The following is a 21,161-nucleotide window of genomic DNA, read 5'->3' as shown; positions in this document are numbered from 1 at the left end:
ATTTAATAATGAATGTATAATAGGCAGTCTGTGGATACTTAATTCTGAAGTTGGATTTTCCAAAATTAAGACATAAATCATCCTTACAAATGATAATGGTGCTAACTTCAACCACTGTAAAAAAATTTCATTTGATATTTTATGCAGATTATCTTGAATATAAACACACCCTTTCTTCAAATATTGAGACATATATGTAACCCACTCGTTTATTGGTGAGGTCTTGAATTTGATTGAGCAAGCTTTGAAAAGATCTTAATTTTGACTTAAACCTGCAGATACCCTGCATAAACAATTTGTAAACAAGTAAGTTTTTTTTGTCAAAAATGTAACGTAAATATTATGAAAGGAAGCTCGGTGAGCGGGTTGTGCGCACGTTTGCCTCACAGTCGAAGAGGTTCTGGGTTTGAATCTCAGCTCAGGTCTTTCTGTGTAGAGTTATCTTATTTGCCCCACGCTTGCGTGGGTTTTCTCTAAGTACTCCGGCTTCCTCTGACATCCCCAAAATGTCTATATTGTCCATAGATATGAACGCAAATGGGCGGCACGGTGGACGACTGGTTAGAGCGTCAGCCTCACGGTTCTGAGGTGCGGGGTTCGATCCCCGGCCCCGCCTGTGTGGAGTTGGCATGTTCTCCCCGTGCCTGCGTGGGTTTTCTCCGGGCACTCCGGTTTCCTCCCACATCCCCAAAACATGCATTAATTGGAGACTCTAAATTGCCCGTAGGTGTGACTGTGAGTGCAAATGGTTGTTTGTTTGTATGTGCCCTGCGATTGGCTGGCAACCAGTTCAGGGTGTACCCCGCCTCCTGCCCGATGATAGCACGCCCGCGACCCTAGTGAGGAGAAGCGGATCAGAAAATGGATGGATGGATGGATGAACGCAAATGTTTGTCTGTATGTGTCCTGTGATTGGCTGGCGACCAGTCTGGGGTGTACCCTGCCTCTGGCCCAAAGTCAGCTGGGATAGCCCGCAGCTCACCCATGACCCTAATACGGACAACCGCAAAAGCAAATGGATGGAAATGAAACTTAGGGAAAGTAACAATCCAAATTTGTAATTATCATATGCGACCGCCATTACATTTTTAATCTCATGCACCCCATGGTGGGCCTTGAGCACCCACACGTAATGAGTTTGTTTTTGTGTCGATAATGAAAGTTTGCTGGGGAAAAAAACACCGTGGGGAATTTTTTCATAAACGTGTAATTATTATACAGGATCAACATTCACCTTTTAATGTCACATACCCCCTGGAGGACTCTTGAGCACCCTCAGGGGTACATGCATCACACATTGGTAATTTTTGAACTAAATTGGAAATATCAAGCTCACAAATGTTCTTGTGAATAAATGGCCTTAAAGAGAGAAGCTCAAACATCTTACAGTAAGCTTTGGCAGAAGAGTGTCTGTTATAACTGCAAAAACAGAACAACTCCATGTTTTCACTTCCCGTAAACAGTTACCCAACCAAAGCACATATGAGATCTCATGCCACACCACTGAATGAAAATGTCACAAAAAGTATATACAGTATACTGCAATAGTGATGATCTTGTCCCGTTATACCTTCAACTGAACACAAAAGTTAATAGTCTGTTGTCTGAATGCCAACCGGTGGACACACATGTACATTTTACCGTATGCCATCTAGTGGAAGCGCATATTTTTCTTCAAGTGAAATTGGATAATTTTAGAGCGTCAGCAGGGTTCAATCCCCGGCCCCGCCTGTGTGAAGTTTGCATGTTCTCCCCGTGCCTGCGTGGGTTTTCTCCAGGCACTCCGGTTTCTTCCCACATCCCAAAAACATGCATTAATTGGAGACTCTCAATTGCCCGTAGGTGTGAATGTGAGTGCGAATGGTTGTTTGTTTGTATGTGCCCTGCGATTGGCTGGCAACCAGTTCAGGGTGTACCCCGCCTCCTGCCCGATGATAGCTGGGATAGGCTCCAGCACCCCCGCGACCCTAGTAAGGAGAAGTGGCTCAGAAAATGGATGGATAATTTCCTGGCACAGTGGTTCTGAATTACTCGTGTAGATATCACAGCGCGGCACGGTGGCCGACTGGTTAGAGCGTCAGCCTCACAGTTCTGAGGACCCGGGTTCAATCCCCGGCCCCGCCTGTGTGGAGTTTGCATGTTCTCCCCGTGCCTGCGTGGGTTTTCTCCGGGCACTCCGGTTTCCTCCCACGTCCCAAAAACATGCATTAATTGGAGACTCTAAATTGCCCGTAGGTGTGACTGTGCGTGCGAATGGTTGTTTGTTTGTATGTGCCCTGTGATTGGCTGGCAACCAGTTCAGGGTGTACCCCGCCTCCTGCCCGATGATAGCTGGGCTAGGCTCCAGCACGCCCGCGACCCTAGTGAGGAGAAGCGGCTCAGAAAATGGATGGATGGATGGATATCACAGCCAGGTGCCCCATACAGTGTGCGTCCAGTTTAAAAGCTGACCCATGTTTCTTTTCCATTAGAGACGACTGGGTGCTATTTGGACTGTGCTACCCACCAGACGCCACCTTCCTGATCATGGCCGACATCAACGACAGGCAGAGCAACACTTTTGATGACATTACCGACTACGGGCCCGTGTTCTCTCTTGCTGACTTGGAGTCGAGACCATTAGATAGGAAGTACTACTTTGACCAAAATGTCGGGTGAGAGAAGCCATCTATCTTACTCACATCAACCTAACATGCGAGTACAGTAAAGTTTAGCCTATAAGCTGCAACTCCCCCCCACCCCCAGCTTTATTTCTTACTGCTTAAACAAATATAATGTGCATATTAGACCAAATTTTATAGTAATTACAAGCAAACTTTATGAACGGTGACATTTTGTTCCCACCAGCTTGCTGTGGCTGTACCTGCGAGCCCGCCACGACCGTGACGGTCACAGCTACTGCTCGGTCAAAGGCTGCGAGAGAGTCAAAGTGACGGCCACTACGTCCTCCCAGCAGACGTGCAACTGCACCAGCAAGGCCTACCCCAAGTACGCCAAAACTCCGTTGGCTGTCCTGCCTATGCCGGCCCCAGACACACAACCCTGCAAGGACTGTGGAGCCAAACAGGTTGGTTTCAAACTCACCTGCAATAGGTGAAAATCTGTGATAGAGATACCAAATAAAAATGTTTAATAGGCTTACACACACAGTTCTACCTGCCAAATAGGATCTAAACCAGTCAAGCGCACTACCACTAATACCCACCAGGTGCTGCGAACGATCCAGAAGGATACTGTGGTCCACAGTATCAAATGCTGCAGTCAGGTCCAATACCACAAAACAAACATAATCCCTGAGTCATTAGCCAGGAGGATGTTATTAAAAACTCTTAAAAGGGCTGACTCGGTGATATACAGCCTCTTAAAACCTGACTAGAAGACCTCCATAACCTTATCTTGATCCAGAAACAACTTCAACTGGGTGTCACCCACTTTGTCCAGGATATTTGAAATAAAAGGCAGTTTAAGAAATGTGTCTAAAATTCGCAATGACACCACGATCAAGACCAGATTTCTTGAGCTGGGGTTGCACCACAGCATGTTTACAAGTTTGGGGGACAACACCAGACAGATCGCTATTTATAATGGCTAAAACATAGTGCCCTATAATCGGGAGTATACGCAGGGGAATACTCGAGGTAATGCAAAACATGGCTCACTGGAAATTATAAGAATTTAGGGCAGCTGTAAACTAAAAAATTACAAAAACTAAATTACTTAATTGAACAGTCACAAAACAAAGCACAAATGCAGAGTTAATCCTTTGATGCTGGCCGAAATGAAGTCCAGTGAGGTGCGCTGACGGCTTGTGTGAAATGCTGACGTCACACTTAGCAAATTTTTCCTCAAAATATTGATTCATAGCTTATACTTATTTTATTGCATTTAATCACTATCACACATTTATATTTATTCAATACTGTGCCGTATTTATTTGAATGTAAAATGCTGTATTAAAAGAAAAGCAAAACTGCACATTCCCATGATGGTAACACTAACATGATTTTCATTCTTTGTGCTGGAAGTGTTGCCCCCCTCCGTGACTTTTTGTTTATTTTTCCTCAGCGTGTGTTTACCAGCGAGCCGTGGATGTCCTACCTCCAGACCCAAGTCAAGTCTCTAAGTGTGAAGGAGCAGCAAAGAGGAGACAACCTGTCCTTTATCGCTGTGAGCAACATGTGACACACATCACACTTTAGCCACCCACTAATTGGGATGGAAAGTTTCTGGTAAAGTTCCACGGGAAGTTCAGCTGGGGAATTTTGGAAGTAAGAAGTGTCAATAGAAACATTTTATTTTGTCATAAGGGGACATCCATGCAAAATAATGTAATTTATAAGCATGACATTTCAACAGATTTATTTAGAAGTATTTTTTCTTCAGCAATTCGTTCATTGAAAAATAAAATCATGAATGTTGAGTTAAATATTACTCATCTCCAAACCCATTCAAAGATTTACAAAAGGCACCCCACCCAGACTAAAATACCAAAAATGTGAAATTTAAATTTAAAAAAAAAAGCATTTTAACTCAAACTAAAGCCTAGTCTGGTTGTTTTAGTGGGGATTACGCTAAAATATATTTCCCATTTTAATTCCCATTTCCTATTTTTAATAATTTTTTGGCACATTCCCATAATTTTCTGAGTCAGTATTACCATACAGTGCCTTTGAGACTTCCCCATTTCACCCAAAAGAGTTGAAATTTTCCATTGAACTTCATCCATCCATCCATCCATTTTCCTGACCGCTTATTCTCACAAGGGTCGTGGGCACGCTGGAGCCTATGCCAGCAATCTTCGGGCGAGAGGCGAGGTACGCCCTGAACTGGTCGCCAGCCAATCGCAGGGCACATATAAACAAACAACCATTTGCACTCACATTCACACCTACGAGCAATTTAGAGTCTTCAATTAACCTACCCTACATGTTTTTGGGATGTGGGAGGAAGCCGCAGTGCCCGGAGAAAACCCACCCAGGCACGGGGAGAACATGCAAACTACACACAGGCGGGGCCGGGATTTGAACCCCGGACCCCAGAACTGTGAGGCAGATGTGCATCAGCATTGCTGAGTTTGCGTCTCAGGATTTTGTCCTTGGGGTGGACCAGCTTTTGTCTGAGGGTGTTGGTAGGTTTGAAATGCATTGGTTTGTACAGTATATGAGTTGATATATCACCATTGAAGAGTGGACATATTAAGCTTGCCAACATACAACTACACACATAAAATGATGAAAACTACAAAACATTAGTGTAAATACTTACTTTGCAGATATCCACTGTTTCAGCCTCCATTAAAGAAAGACAATGTTGGTTGTGATGTCACTGTAAACATCAGAGGGTTTTTCTAAAAAGGCAGATACCCCAAAGTGGGTGGACAGGAATTTCATGGACACATGCAAAATGTTCATTATGAGTTTGAAAATGGACTGTGACTGGTCAAAATAACTCGTTTTGTCAAATAACGATGCGGATAATAAAAGCATTATTTTGTATTGTTTAACCACTTATTACACACACTTTATTGAGCAAAGCAGTATGCGGAACATGCCAAAATCATGAAAATCAAATGGAAAAAAATCTATATAAAATGAAGATAACACATTTAAAAAAACTCACCATTGTACTGGTAGGTGTGCAAATGTTTGCACACTTATGAGAACACTAAAGGCACTCTCTGGTATTGACCCATCTGTTTTTCTGTCTGTCAGGTAAATGACGTGATGATGCCCTTCACTCAGCCCGGCTATCTTGTGGTCTCCGTGGACGCCTGTTCTGGCAAAGTCACAAAGAAGGTCTCATTTGCCAAGATGGACGCCAAGATGAAGCAGCACCTAATGACCGGAATACCAAAAAGGCAAGTGCGGAAACCTAATGTTGACTTTTGTCGGCAGCAATGTTTCTCTTATTTCACTCGGTTCTCGTCTTGGTGAACAGGTCCATTGTGCTGATGGCAACACGAGGTCAGCCAGAGGGTCTGCCTGATGTAGCGCCATATCTCATTCCCTTCGGCTTGGCCAAGGCGGCGGATTTGCACAACAAAGGTTTGTGTTGATGACTACTACTATGACTAATACCCCTGTGTGGTGGCATGACAAAACCCAAAAGACAAATGTGCCTCTCCCCACAGAGAGTGTGGCACTGTGGGCTTTCCAGGGAAGCACCTCCCCCCCTCCGTGGGTGAGTCTCCAGGCTGGCCAAAGGGACGACATCCCTGGCCCGCAGGAGCGCTTCTTGCCGCTCGCTCTCAAAGCGTACGGCTGTCCGCCACCGGCGGTCCAGCAGACGCGTAGAGACCTGGAACTTCTCGACCAAGCCATAGGACTCTAGTGAACCAATGTGAACTAGACGAACACACACAACTGGCTGATGAATGTGAACTGCTGAACTTTAATTTATTAACAATGGCATATATGTTGTGTTCAGGATGGTGTGTGTGTGTGTGTGTGTGTGTGTGTGTGTGTGTGAGTATGGGCCGATAATTCAAAGCACTTTTATTTAAAAACATAACAAGCCAAAGTCACCAAATGGACCTTTGTGAAATAAGGCTGGAAAAAACAAACAAGCAATGATGTTCTTTTATGGTTAAATAAATGAAAAGCCGAATCTCATCAGAGGGAAGGGCACGGTGCATTGGTGACGAACACAAAAACAATTGAAAACCTTTTGGACAGGGAGCAAGACTGGAACAAGGCGTACTTGCGTATAAATCAATTCAAAACACCTTTGCGACCCAAATGTGTATTCAACAATGCCGACAGGGGTTAGGCGTGCCAAAACAACAAGCCATATTCACATGCATATTTCAGCCATTCTTGTGCAGCTAGTTTCATCTGCTTTCGCCTTATTTTAATATACATTTTGGATTTGTTTAACTGGAAAACCTCCTGACATTACAGTGCAGCCGTATGAGAAGATAAGCACCTTTTGAGTGGTTGCCCATATGGAGGTGTTTCAAGTGCAGGACACGTGAGCGAGGGATATACAAAATACAATAAGCCTTATCAAATATAATAGAGTGGAATGTAAAGACATTCCCAGGGCTATACAGTAGTTTGTTAAATATAATTTAGCAGCCGTGCTTTGCGTTGCGCGTGCCCGTTTGAGTGTGAGAGGCCTTTTGGATGTGAGCAGGGCTCCCCCACTGCGCATTGATACGTGTCAATGTGTGACTGACTCGAAGTGAATGTGTGAATATAGAACTATTTGTGGCCTTGTAACCACTGCTGTTTAAAAAGGGCAAATCCATGGAGATAAAGTCAGTTGTTTTTAAAAATTGTAATTATACTGGATTGTCATTCTGTAAATGTACTCGGCAAACTGGTTGTCTATAGTGTGTTTTTGTTTCAACATGGATACCTGGCATTTGTTATGTTACTGAAATAAACACTTATGCTTTGTCGTGAAGTGCTGCTTCTGTGACTGAACCTGTAACGATCTAATGAAGTAGAAGTAGTCTGATCCAAAAACCTGCATGCAAGGAGACACTTCAAATGTGAAGGCTGCTTTAATACGTATCTGCCTATTTCGCCTTAGGCATACTGTATATACTGTATACACATGAACAGGCAGTTATCATCTGCCTCATGCAACTGATGACCCGACAACCACAGACATCTTGCTTTGTCTCACAGCAAATTGATAATACAGTATCAGAGAGAGAGAAAGGAACAAGATCTTATCGTCACACTAAAACAAAAGATAATATGAGCTTTTATTTAACATAGAATACATTTTGTGCAAAAGCATATGTTTTTCTAACAGTCATCATCATAAAACCTCTAGCAAACATACATGCAATTTATATAGTCACATTTTTACATTTGTAATTGTAATAAAACTAAACTCAAATGACTCATCCTTCGATGAAACATACATTGAACATACTTTACATTGTTATACTAGTGTATAGATAAATTAATCCCCGTATAGTGAAAGTTGAAGGAAACACATTTTTTTTACACAATTCATAGCAGTTCCTAGGTGTCTTAAAAACAAGTTGTCAAAATAGCACAAGGTGCTAGAATTACAGGACACTCCACTCCTTGTATGTACTGTATTTCTTTAATTCCTGCGACTAAGTGGGTACATTTGTAAGTAATTTGAGCCAAGCTCATCATTGGAGGTATGAAGGTATGGGGTACTTGTGAAGGCTGCTGATCGCAGCATTTGATATTTAAGGCAAAAATCTGATATCGAGTCAGTCCTCCTTGCCAGCAGTTGGCGCTACACTACGGTAGTTGGACACATCGGCGAAACGTCTTTGTTCACTATTATGTATCACTGTGCTAATAAAAATTTTAGGTATTAAAAGTACTAGTGCTATCGGTACTTGTTGTCGGAGAGTACTCAAGAGTGAATACACGTACTTGTAATATCCGTCTGGAAAAAAAAGTGGTATCGAACATGCCTAACCATGGCATATTTGTTAGGTGGTGTACCGTGAGAGTTTTCTTATCTAGTAAAGTATACACTATGTGCCTTGGCTCAGTAAAAGGTGGAACACTGATTGGAAATTGGTTTTTATTAATTTTCTATTATATTCATGTATTTTTTAAATTCATTTATTCTAAATGAATTACAAATATTAGGAAAATAGGCGACACGTTGGCCAACTGGTTAGAACGTCAGCCTCACAGTTCTGAGGACCCGGGTTCAATCCCCGGCCCCGCCTGTGTGGAGTTTGCATGTTCTCCCCGTGCCTGTGTGGGTTTTCTCCGGGCACTCCGGTTTCCTCCCACATCCCAAAAACATGCATTAATTGGAGACTCTAAAATTGCCCGTAGCCATGACTGTGAGTGCGAATGGTTGTTTGTTTGTTTGTATGTGCCCTGCAATTGGCTGGCAACCAGTTCAGGGTGTACCCCGCCTCCTGCCCGATGACAGCTGGGATAGGCTCCAGCATGCCCGCGACCCTAGTGAGGAGAAGCGGCTCAGAAAATGGATGGATTAAGGAAATAAACACATTTTCATATACATTACAATTAACCATTTAAATCACGGGTCACTGATGGTGTGTTCAGTGACGGTGTGAATGTGCGAGTTGCCCGTGTCTACATGTGCCCTGCGGGTGACTGGCGACCAGTTCAGGGTGCAGTCTGCCTTTCGCCCGAAGTCAGCAGGCATAAACTGGCATAGACACCCCATGACCACATGGGGGCAGCCTAGCATTTCTAGCATTGGTTAAAAACGACTGAGTTTCAACATTCCATCCCATTAAGACCCCTTGAGTGGATGGCTGGGTGAATTAAATTGTTTTTTGTTTGTTTGTTTTTGTTTTTTTTTACTGAGTAAATCCCATTTAAAACGTAAAAATGGCTTATCTAAAAAAATAAAAAATAAATACACAATAGTATGCTGCATTGCCACGTTGGGCCTCACATCGTGCGGCTTGAAAGACAGGCACATCATTCACATTATTGTGGAAAAAGAAAAACTGAAAAAAATGTGTTTTCACATCAACATATTTTTTCCCTCACTTTGATGCTTGTGTTGCTATATTGTGCACGGATGGACTTTTGATGCTGTCATACGCAGCCGTTTAAACTGTGCAAACATAATTAGAGAAATGCCAAGGCTAAAAATATGACACTGTAAGAGACACATGCGTGCGTGTGTGTGTGTGTGGGTGGCTGAGCTGGCTTGAGAACTATTGAACATACAGTATGTTCACTCACTAACATATTGAATTTACTGTACATCCCTTCCTGTGAATGTTAAGTGCCTAAAACAGTCAAGAAAAAAAGGAAGAGACCACAAGATGCATGTAATGCTAGACAGAGCAACGGTAATGTTTTAGCAGAGGGATAACTTGCAAATGCTGCGATTGGCTGGGAACGAGTCCTGGGTGGACCACACGGCAAGGCATCTCACCCAAAGGCAGCTGGGACAGGCTCCAGCTCAATCCCTGACCCAAATGAGGCCAAGTGCTGTAGAAAATGGACGGATGGATGGCTGGATACCTTGCATGAGGCAAAATAATTGACATTTATATCCACACACTGTCTAAAAGATGAAATAAACCGACAGGATGGCATTTATAGGTCAGGGAACCATATTTGGTAACAAGTGGAAATCACCACATGCCTCACAATACGCCAGTAGAACCATGGGATTTCCATCCATCCATTCTCAGTACATCTTATCCTGTTCAGGGTCGTGGAGTGCTGGAGCCTATCCCAGCTGACTTGGGGCAAAAGGGGGACTAGACCCTGAACTGGTCACCAGTCCTCACTGAGTGGGAACTCAATCTACGCTGCCTGCACCCAAGTCAGCCGAATGTACCACTACACCATTAGTGAGTCACCATGGGATTTCTTACTGGCAAATGTGATCATCCCAAGGATAACGTTAGAAGAAATGCATTGAATGGAAAGGATGCTAATACAGTATTTCATTATTGCACTCAAAATAAAATAAAAGTTGCTGAAGCAAAAAACTCTAGCTTCGGAGGAGTTCAGTGAGGCCAGGGAGAAGGACTTCCGGACAGGTTTGAGGAAATTCTGGTCCTTGTACGACCGGTATCAGAGTTTAGTCTGCATTGCCTGCAGTAATTTGTTTTCAATGAGGGTTGGACTCCGCCAAGGCTGCCCTTTGTCATCGATTCTGTTCATAACCTTTTTTGGTGGCCTCAATATTAGGTCTCTGCTTTTTGCAGACGATGTGGTTCTGTTGGCTTCATCGAGCCGCAATCTTTAAGACTCGCTGAAAATCAGCACCTCCCAATCTCCAAAAGTCAGGTTTGAGATTCTGCTCCAAGTGGAGGACTTTGAACATTTCTGTGTCTTGTTCAAGAGTGAGGGAAGAATGGAGTCAGGCAGTGTCTGATACAACGTCTCAGACTTTGTATCGGTCTGTTGTAGTGAAGGAGCTGAGCTAAAAGGCCAAGCTCTTGTCCAGTCTACGTTACTACCGTCACCTATGGTCACGAGCTGTGAGTCGTGATCGAAAGAACAAGATCCCGGATACAAGTGGCCAAAATGAGTTTTAAACGCAGGGTGCCTTGGAGGTGCCTGTGAGAAGCACGGTCATACTCGAGGGGCTCAGAGTAGAGCCCCTGCTCCTCCGTATTGAGAGGAGCCAGATGAGGTGGTTCGGGCATCTTCTTAGGATGCCCCCGGACGCCTCCCTGGTGAGGTGTTCCGGGCACATCCCACTGCGAGGATGACCCAGGCCACGCTGGAGAGACTATGTCTTCAGGTTGACCTAGGAATAGCTCAGATGCCTCCAGAAGAGCTGGACAAAGGTGGTGAGGAGTGGCAAGTCGGGTTTGCCCGCTTTAGCTGCTGCCCCCGTGACTCGACCCCGGATAAGCAGAACAAAATGGATGGATGGATGGATGTGCAAGCAAGAGAGTCTTCTTTGTTTCCTCAAAGTGCTGTGATATGATAGTCTCCTATTCCTTGACAGCAAGAAAGTGAGACTATTGTTTTATGATGAGTATTTAATGAAGAGGGGGTCCTCGTCCCAGCTGTTTAAACAGGTTTCTCTTCTCCCCTTCACAAATCAGCCCATGGTATGATTTCTTAATGGTTTGAGCAGTTCCACTTGATTCCCTGCTGATGCCTCTCCTGAATAATTAAATGATTCCGACTGCTTCGCGGGGGTTCGTCTCCATGGCGACCCCTCCTCCCTGAGGAGTGATGTCAATCTACCGCCTGCTTATTGTCACCTTAACGGCCCATTAAAGTGGCTTGGAAAAAAAAGGTGCAGGCAGGGGGGTTCATAAACATTATCAAAGCACATTTTGTGAGATGTCAGCTCACTGTTTTGATACTTTGTTTTTTTGTTGTTGTTGTTTTTTTTAAGTAAGTAATTGGAAGCGTAGAGGGGGGGGGGGGGGGAATTTCACCTCTGGAGGCAGCACTTCATTGACTACACTGTGTGTATGTGGCACACAGCAAATTGAAGCAGCATTGTATTTCTCCGCTCCTCAAATGCAGAAAAAACTTCCTGAACACGTGAGAGCTCATCAAACTGCCGGTACATTTAAATCTGGCTTGAAAACATTTCTATTCACTGATGCTTTTTCATATACCAAACATGAATTTTCTTACTTGTATTTTGTGATTTTAAATGTATTTAGTGAGTTTAGGGTTTCTCTCTTCAATTATGCTTTTTCTAAACTTGATTTTCATCTTTTAATTCAGACTTGTTTTTATTTAATATTTCTTTGCCTTCTGCAAAGCACAATGGATTTGTCTTGTGTAAGAAGAGACAAATAAACTGGGACCTGTTTTAAATTGTGAAAATGTTACAGAGGAGCATCTTAATAACGGCGTCCCTCAACTTTTGCTACCTCATGTGCCTCCCCACTTTAGATACCGATGCAGATGTGGTTCAACCCATGAATCCCATCCACATGCACGAGAGCAAGCATGGATGTGATGCCTACGGTCTGCGCTATTATTAGCAGCAATGCGACGTACTTTTCCACGCGGCGTGGCGATTTTTTAAATCAGGCCCAAAGAAATGCAATAAAAGTGGGATTACGACATAGTTGTTTGCCGTCCAAAGTGCTTACGCCGTGTTTTCATCATGGACTTCAATTCAATTTGGTGATTAGGACGCGAGGGGGGCCGCTAAAACCCAGCATGGGATTGATGAATGCACTCTTGAAGCCATTTAGTTGCAGTGTAACCACATTGTTGTGTGCATTTGTGACAATGTTAACAGACTGTTGCTCGGCTTCAATGTGACTCGTTTTGTTCGGGGATAAATGAGCCTTGTGGAGGTGTTTAAGGGTCAAATCATTACTGAGGACTCGTGATAGGCACGATCTAATGAGATCCAAATACAAGAGATGTGTGAAATAATCTGCCTTTACAAAGACAATGATGCTTCGTTTTGTGACTGAGAGGTGTTTCTAATATTTGGTCCCTCAACAATAAAAGTATAAAAGTCAACTACGTGAACTACCAGTAGCTCTCAATTTATTCAATTACTAAGAAGAGGTGTTCCTAAAAATGTGGTTATACAGAGCGCTCAGTATGATGAAGTACAATTCTACATCAAACTAAAACCACTGGGGGGGAGAGCATGTTTTTGCAGTACTTGTAATTGAAAAGATGCTACACAGATGCTACACATCGGTACCATTTCACCAGCCTGACATATATGTGGCAGCGTTAGCCGTGTGGAGATACTTTAACGTAAACATGGGTGACAATATTTTTAGCTGACTAGAAAATTATGCTCTGCTTGGACAGCGAGGGAGGAAGCAACAAATAAAAAGAAGTATTAGATGGTTTAATAAAGTATTACCTCAGTTGTCCTGTCATGGTTTCATTTTATAACTTCTCAAGAGGCTGGCTTGTAATTTCTTTTTACTCACTTTGTTTTCTTATCTATGTACTCCTTTTTACATAATGCCCTCGAGTGTTCAAACTGAGACACCATATACTGTAATTGAAATGCCTTGTATTATGGGCTACATTTAAGTGAAATACCGTACATGGCTGGATGTTAAAATGTCAGCAATGAGAAGTTGTTACTCTAAAAAGTGTTAGATTTGAGTGAAACTTATGCCAGGTTAAAGAAAAGTTTGTTTTTGTACAATGTTGGGTGAAAATAAAGCATATTACCATCACAATTGCAAGACTTAGTGGGAATTACCAACTATTAGGTCTCAGTATCTGCGAGTATTTAAATGTGAGTTCTGTAGTTGGTCTAAAAAATCGTATTGGTGCCTCCCGTACTCATAGCAGTGGCATTGGAAGAGATGTTGGTCTTTCATCCCATGAACTGTAACTGCGAAATATTGTATTTTATTTTGGGGGTTACAGCATGTCATCGCAAGGTTTTGGTGTGGAACTCAGTCAAGTTCAGATATTATGTAATGCTTAACTTTTCATACATGCCTTCATTCTTCTTTCTCACTTCTCAGAACACATTGTACTGCGTAGTAAGTCAATCATCATCTCAGTGTTGTGAAAGGACACACTCTTCTTTCTGTGCCGCAGAATGGGAATCTTTTCTTTCCTTTGCACTTTTTGTTGTCGTAAAAAGGCGGCCATTAAGTGCACAGGAATAAGGAGAGCGCTAAAATCATCGCTCTGCCCTTCGCAGATCTGATTATTGTTCTCCATCAAAGTTAAAAGCCACACGCACCTTCACCTTCGCATTAAAGACGCGCACGTCTCTCTCTCTTTTTGTGTCACCTCCTCAGCCCACGTTCCACCGCTATTATTACTTCTTCTATGAGGGCAGCTGACAATATTTATCCTTGTAAAATACAGTAATAGAGGACTAACTGCCCATGAGCGCCATAATGTTTTTTATAGAACTGAACGTCCCCCTCGTGCATTTCCTGCCGGCGTAAGAGAGTGGAGGCGTTCATGATGAAGGAGTGTGGAAATGAGTGAAGGTTCCATTAGTATGCTTCTAGTTGGAGTGACTTGCTGCCATGTTGAGCAGAGCAGGGAGGCCGTGACCATGGCAGACGCTAACGGACAGTCAGAAGAGCTGCAGACATGATCTCGACGGGGCGTTTGGTTGTGTTGCGGTTCATATTGTAGCTCAGTGATTCTCAAAGTACGTGAAACAATCAACTGCTTAAGTACAGTACAGTTGTATTTAACTTTTTAGTGATGACAGGAAAACCGCTAAGTTCAGGCTGAAATCCAACTCGTAATGTTGTGACCTTATTTTTGTGACATCATTTTTTGTTTTGTTTTGGTAATGTCAAAATTATGTTGTTTCAGCTTTTATTGTACTACTCAGACTTTTTTTTGGTCTCATAATATGATGCTTTTAGTGTTCTAACATTACAACCTTTTTCTCAGAACTTAAAACCTTTTTTTCCCCTCAAAATGTATTTTCTATGTGGCCCAACTCCTCCTCTATACTAATATATGTGTTGATTTTTTAAATTTGATTATCAGTGGATTGTGATTCGACTGATATTGTTGGCAAAGTACAGCGATCATTTAATATTATCGTATCCATCACGCTCATGTTGCCAGACAACAGAGAGACATGTGAGGGCCCTAAAATGACAATCAGTGTGACACGGGGCCCGATCATCCTGTCCCAAGACGCGACCCCTTCCCCTCTGTTGCTGTGGCGTCCCAGTGATGTCGTCATTAATTCATGGCACAAATTAACACGTTTAGCCACCCGCTGTTGACTTTGCTTTATTTGCATTAACCTTCCTACCCATCAAACCGCATGTCTTGGTAATGTGTGTGTGTGTTTTGGGAGAGAGACGGTGAAATTCATAGCTTCCTCACCTAGCGACTCGCCCTGGAGAGATGCTGAAATGTTCTAAAAACACACACACACAGACACACACACAGACACACACACACTTGGATGTCCAATCCTGTACCGGCACCTAAAAAGATTCTCCTGATAGGTCCATACTGCAGCAACTTTACAACTAAATAGCAAAGAAGAGCTCATCCATATGGTCTCCATGGTAGCCAAATGAGGTCGTCTTCCTCTTTTTAGGCCCGGACGCCCACATAGCTTATATTTCAACCAATTTCACAAATCCAAAGATTAATGATTGATATACTGTACATTTGATGAGGCTAGAAAAGGATGAGTGTGGAAAATTACATGCTGTCACAGTTTGTCTGCTGGACCTACAGATGTTTTATAGCACAGACTGACAGTGACACACACACACACACACACACACGGGGACGTCTTGCCCACCTGTGGCTTTTCCTGACTCCTGGAGCCAGCCATCTTCTCCCAGCCTCCATTCCTCTCCTCTGCCAATCATCTGTGCGCTCTCCTCCTCTCTTCTCGTCTCTTACATTTTTATCCTTCACACATTTTCCTGTTTTCTTTTTTTTAAACTAAAACAAGAGGCACCCTTTTCCACCATACGAGGATTCAGAAGGTCAAGGAGTAAGTCCCACAAGGAGGAGCGTGGTAAGAAACCAGCCATTGACTCAATTATGAAGTTTTTGCCGACTTTGTTCTAAAAATGAATTAGATCCTATGTGGTGCTGACAAGTGTGCTGAATAAATGATAATTAGCTCCATATTCCCTCTATTTCTTGGTTTGACCCTCCATCTGTTGGCTGTTGGACACAGGCGCAGCCATATGCTCTCCATGTATAAATTATCATCATTTGCCGGCACCCTTGCACTGGCATTAAACATACATTCAGTCCACAACAATAAAAAAACAATTTTTTTTTTAGGTTTGCTCTACTTTAAGACCTTGAATGCCCTTTGTCAACCCCATGTTGTGTGCTTGTTATTGCAAGACTTTGATTTGGTCTGTGTCTTTTGTCATAACAGAACTTTGGTGTGTTTGCACATCTCTTGTAGTCCACCACGCACTGATCAGTGACTTTGCCTCCAGGCAGCTGTTCGCTGGAGACAGGTCGTTCCCTCATTACAGTATGCGCTGCAACGCATACACAGAACTCAAAATTTACCAGCGCTTGATGTCGAGTCCATCATTTCTAGTGTAACTTGAGCAATGTGGCGCTTTTTCCTTGTAGGACTCTGCCTTTGCTAAAATCACAACTTGTGATCTGGAGGTATTTGTGTGTTTTCTTGATACATTTGAGGAAAATGGCCCCAGCTGCACAGTCAATTTGCTTTCAGATTGGCTCCCCTTGAGTATTACGTGTAAACATGGACCTGATCCACAAAGCCATCGTACTTGGATAAATGTACAAATAGTGGCAAAAGAGAAACACCCATATAGTCTGAATATAGATGCTGCACATGAATTATTCATGGGAGTAGCCTGCTTAAAAATGCATCTCCAACCTTTCTGTCACGCAAAAAGAGAAAGTCGTATTTAGTGTTAGGATAACATCAGATCTTGATACTTCTAAATCGACCTTACTTTTGAATAATAATACTAAAAGGTTTCTTTGCACCAACTGGTTGGTGTGCAGTACATCAGAAGCTATTTCCTATCAGCGGCCGTCGCAATTTTTATTGTTATAGTATATTAATGAAAAAAAAATATGAGACAACATTTAAACAAGGTTTATCATGAGCGTTTGTGGGTTAGATTCAGGAGAGGTTTTATTAGAGGCTCTTGAGTAGAGTCGCAAAAAATATCAAGGACTTAAGCCAGAAAACACACAAAATGTCGCATCCTACACCTATGTTGAATAAAATTCTCGCAATTACACAGTTGTTGTCTATGCATTATTGGACATAACATTTTGGTGAAGAAGAAGTTTCACTTTGCGTCACCTCCCTCGTTGCTCGCAACGATTAGTGATTAGCGATTAGTCAACTTCAAGCGTTAAACATCGATGCAGAGCAGTAAAATCGACTAGTCGGCTAATCAATTCAATGCCTAATAATTGAACGCAGCTCCACAAGGTCAGAGCTTGACTTCTTGTGTGGGATGAAAGTCTCGCAGTGTTCATGAAGTAAAAATAAAACGTGAAATATGCGGTTCTTTTATTTTGATTTGGATTTGAGCAAGGTTACAACTTACAATATGTCTGCAGTGTTGTCAATTAAGTGACATAGTTGCGATATTTAGTGACTTTTATGACCTCTCTACTTAATTTTTCAAAAACAGACTAGTGAAAATACCAATATTTGAACAGAAACAGTGGAGCAACACATGTAAGCAGACAACATCCAAGTTCTCACAGGCACATATTGTATTTGTTTCCCCCCCTGTGAAAAACAGCTAACATTATAGCAGCTACTGAGTCACTTTTAGAGTAGAGGTGATTCGTTTGTGTCTCTTTGACTTTATGAAACTGCCTCCCGGTAGCCAAGGAGAAGTACATTGAATTGCATGAAAGCATTAAATGATGGTGCACAAGCTGTTTAATTCTTTACATTCTATTTATTTATGTTATTAGTCTGTTTTTATAAAGTACAATATTTTAGAGTGCTATTTTTCTTATGATAAAACATATTACAAAAAAAATGTTTGTTGATTTATTTTTTTAATTGAGGCTGAAACGGATTAATGGCATTTCCATTCATTTCAATGGGGAAAGATGATTTGACCGAGGAGTGTTTTGAGTTACGAGCTTGGTCACAGAATTAATTAAACTTGTATCTCAAGGCACCACAGAACAATATATACTGTATAATGTATGAGGAGTGTGTTTCTTGAACTGTTCAATGTGTAAAGGTCTTTGACATAACTTCTGTTGCTATATATATGGTAAATAAAATGGACTTGACAGCAATAGACAATTTAAGTCTTGAGTGAACCTAACATCCATGTTTTGGGAATATAGGGGGAAGCCAGAGTATACGTGAAAGATGAGTCCGAAATCTTTGAGTTTATTTACTGTACATGTTTGTAATTGCATTGCAGGCCAGATCAAATTTTGCATATTGGCCTACAGTCTTATTGATCCCCCACCCCTGCTTTACATGATCAAAAAGCCGAGCTGGCTTTTAACATAAAATTAACAATAAAATCAGAATTGGAGACAAGATATGAATGTTCCACTTAACGAACCCGAGATTTGTCATGCTTCAACGAGGCCACCCGGATTTCATCCAGCACATTTTCTGAAATACATTTGATTGATTTTCTCAATGAGGAAGACGGTCCAATATCCTATTGTTTTTCATAGACGAATATCATCTGATCTGATCAGTGCAACGAAAGATGAATGTGGTGAAATGTTCGGAAAGAAACACAAAGGAATGTTGTGTGAGAGTTGTCGGTCACTTCGGGCTCTTGCATGAGAATCATTCGTTAGCATTTGTGCCGATATCAAGTTCTGCTCATGAATCCAAATTAGACGTTAGTCTGAGACTTTTGATCGGATATGCAAATGGAACGTATAATATCCTTCACCCCGCACCCATAGCCACCCCCCCCCCACACACACACTTACACACGCACACTCATACAAAAAGAGCTGGAGCGTAGTGAGTAGAACACAAATTTCTCTCATCCTAGTTGCTCTGTCTCATTGAAATCCACTGGACCCTTATTTTAATTGCAGACATGTCAACATGGTCTTTAAAATAGATTCGGTGCAACAACAGCATAGTGGAATTACAAGTAAATATGAAGTAAATTGACATGATATTAGAAGTAGGCCTCAGAACTATAAGGCAGACGTGCCAATCACTACTCTACCATGTTGCCGAATGGGAGTTACTCTATGTTGCCGGGAATTACAGGAGTCCAATCTGAATGAATGAGTAAAATGTTGTACTAACTTTTCATACCTTTCCTTTACTTATAGTACACTCACACTGCCCTGTTCTGTACTGTTTACATTTTAAGTTCAATATTGTATGCTGAGCAGCTCTAACTATTCGCACTGAAAACTAAATCGTGTTTCCTTGCTTGTGCAAGTACCTTTCCATTTAATATGATTTTAAATGTCGACTCCATATTCTTTGCGTTTTTCTTCAAACAATCCAAGAAAAGAGTCAGGTCATTCATTTTGTAGATACATTTTCAACAAATTAATTACATTTTAAATGCCACATAAATGCATTATCCTTATATTCAAGGGAACTATTTGGGTTTGACAAATGCACAAGAAGCTTTTATCTTAATTAAAAATAATTTCTTACTGGCTGCTCGTTTGGGTTTCGCTCCTCAGAGGAAGATGGCGAGGAAATCTCACAGTAGAAGAGTTCTCACCCCGCTGTCTACAGAGATAAAGGTAAGAAATTTTTCTTTGCCCAGAAAATGCACGCTGTCATAATATCCCTTTGTATTTGCATATTTCCTCTTCAGAAAATATCAACAATTATTAAGGATGAATACATTACATCAAGCAGGAATAGGGGGCCACTTTAGTTTTTATTCCGCTCAGGATCACACTAAAATAGCTGAAAAAATATGACCAAGTAAACCTTTGTGATGATATGTTATTAAGATTTGTTGGTTAAATGTTTATTCAACTACACAAAGGGCTGGCTAGCTAATCCTGTACAACTGATGAGCCTCATGTGAAGGTAATTTGTTTGTGTTGAATAATTAAACAGTTGAAAACAGTCATTTATGTAACATAGATTCATGATTGTGTACATGCTACAAGCACGGTGTTGATGCTTTATGATCTTCTCCATTTTAAGTGTTTTGCCGCCATTTTGTGGCATCTATACACAGTTACAAACTCCTTTGCGTGAGTGTAAGCAAACGTTTTTGTGTTCCCCAACCTTGATCTCCAACAGCATCAGCTAATTATAAAAAATATTAATAATGCAATTGTAATAATAAGCATTTCCCTCCTCATAATCAATGTGATAATCTGTGCAAGAGAATTATTACACTTGTTGCATTTTAATGTTTACATTGAGAAAGTGCAAAATAATTTTATCTGAGATTCACTGTCTGTAAGTGGACGATAAATGCTCAAGATTTGCAGGCAGCAATTTCAAAAGATCAGATTTAAAGCAGAAACTAAGCTACGGATTTATAAAAGTTGGATTAGGAAGCGCACAATCATTTTTTTCCTCCCTACCATCAGATTCATTTCTGCATTTTAATGTGGAGAAAGTAAGGACGTCTCAAATGTTCCAGCGCACTTTCAAGTGGTTACTGATGGAAGTTATTACACCTGGAAGTCGACCTGCATGCTCATTCAGACTTTGGAAAATGCATGACTTTTCTCTATTGTGTGACAATAAATAAGTATATTACAACGTTAAACAGTGGTATGCTCCTCCCACAGATAATGCAAGTCGCTTTATCATGGGTATGTTTGTTGTTGTTTTTTTTCGCTTGTTTTGCTGTCATTTTTAAAATTTAAATTGGACACAGCATCCCAGAAAAAAATAGCCCTCTGTGTTGACAACCCAATTAAAAAGACTCCCTAATAACAGATTGTTAGTGACGACCCGGAATGACCTATTATATTCACATTCATGACCATTAATGAGGTTTTTATGTGGCATGCTTTGTAATGCATGATTTTTCTTTTGGGTTAATCAACTTCTATAAATGATAATGTTATAGTCGTGTGCTGCGAGTGAGCACAAATTGAACATGACTTTTCGAGGTGTTACATACATGGGATGGATTATCATGAAGAGATGATGATGCAACATCAAAGTTTTGGGTGTAGTTGCGATGGAAACCGTGTGGCGGTGGATGGTTGATTTTAAAGAAATGTTTGGACATGTGAGGGAGATGCATGTCACAACAATATGTCCAAATTATTTAAAACAGCCTATAAATAAATAAATAAATAAATTGCTTTTTTAAAAAATCCGCAGTTATTCGCTGAAAA

The 21,161-nt window shown here is 41.5% G+C and overlaps 1 protein-coding gene across 2 annotated transcripts in view; it reads left to right on the top strand.

Annotated features, from left to right (window-relative positions):
- cemip2 (cell migration inducing hyaluronidase 2) overlaps positions 1–7,407 on the top strand; it is a 44,173-nt gene extending 36,766 nt beyond the window's left edge. For both annotated transcript variants that reach the window (XM_061767306.1, XM_061767305.1), the window contains 6 exons: positions 2,472–2,654; positions 2,848–3,067; positions 4,066–4,167; positions 5,712–5,857; positions 5,938–6,044; positions 6,131–7,407. In XM_061767306.1, the coding sequence (XP_061623290.1) occupies positions 2,472–2,654; positions 2,848–3,067; positions 4,066–4,167; positions 5,712–5,857; positions 5,938–6,044; positions 6,131–6,330 (958 nt within the window). In that variant the 3' untranslated portion in view covers positions 6,331–7,407. The remainder of the gene's footprint in view (positions 1–2,471; positions 2,655–2,847; positions 3,068–4,065; positions 4,168–5,711; positions 5,858–5,937; positions 6,045–6,130) is intronic.
- The last annotated feature ends 13,754 nt before the right edge of the window (positions 7,408–21,161 follow it).

Source organism: Phyllopteryx taeniolatus, chromosome 3 (genome assembly GCF_024500385.1).
Source record: "Phyllopteryx taeniolatus isolate TA_2022b chromosome 3, UOR_Ptae_1.2, whole genome shotgun sequence".
NCBI lineage: Eukaryota > Metazoa > Chordata > Actinopteri > Syngnathiformes > Syngnathidae > Phyllopteryx > Phyllopteryx taeniolatus.
The sequence above is the reverse complement of the archived record's forward strand: the minus strand, read 5'-3'. Positions and strand labels throughout refer to the sequence as shown.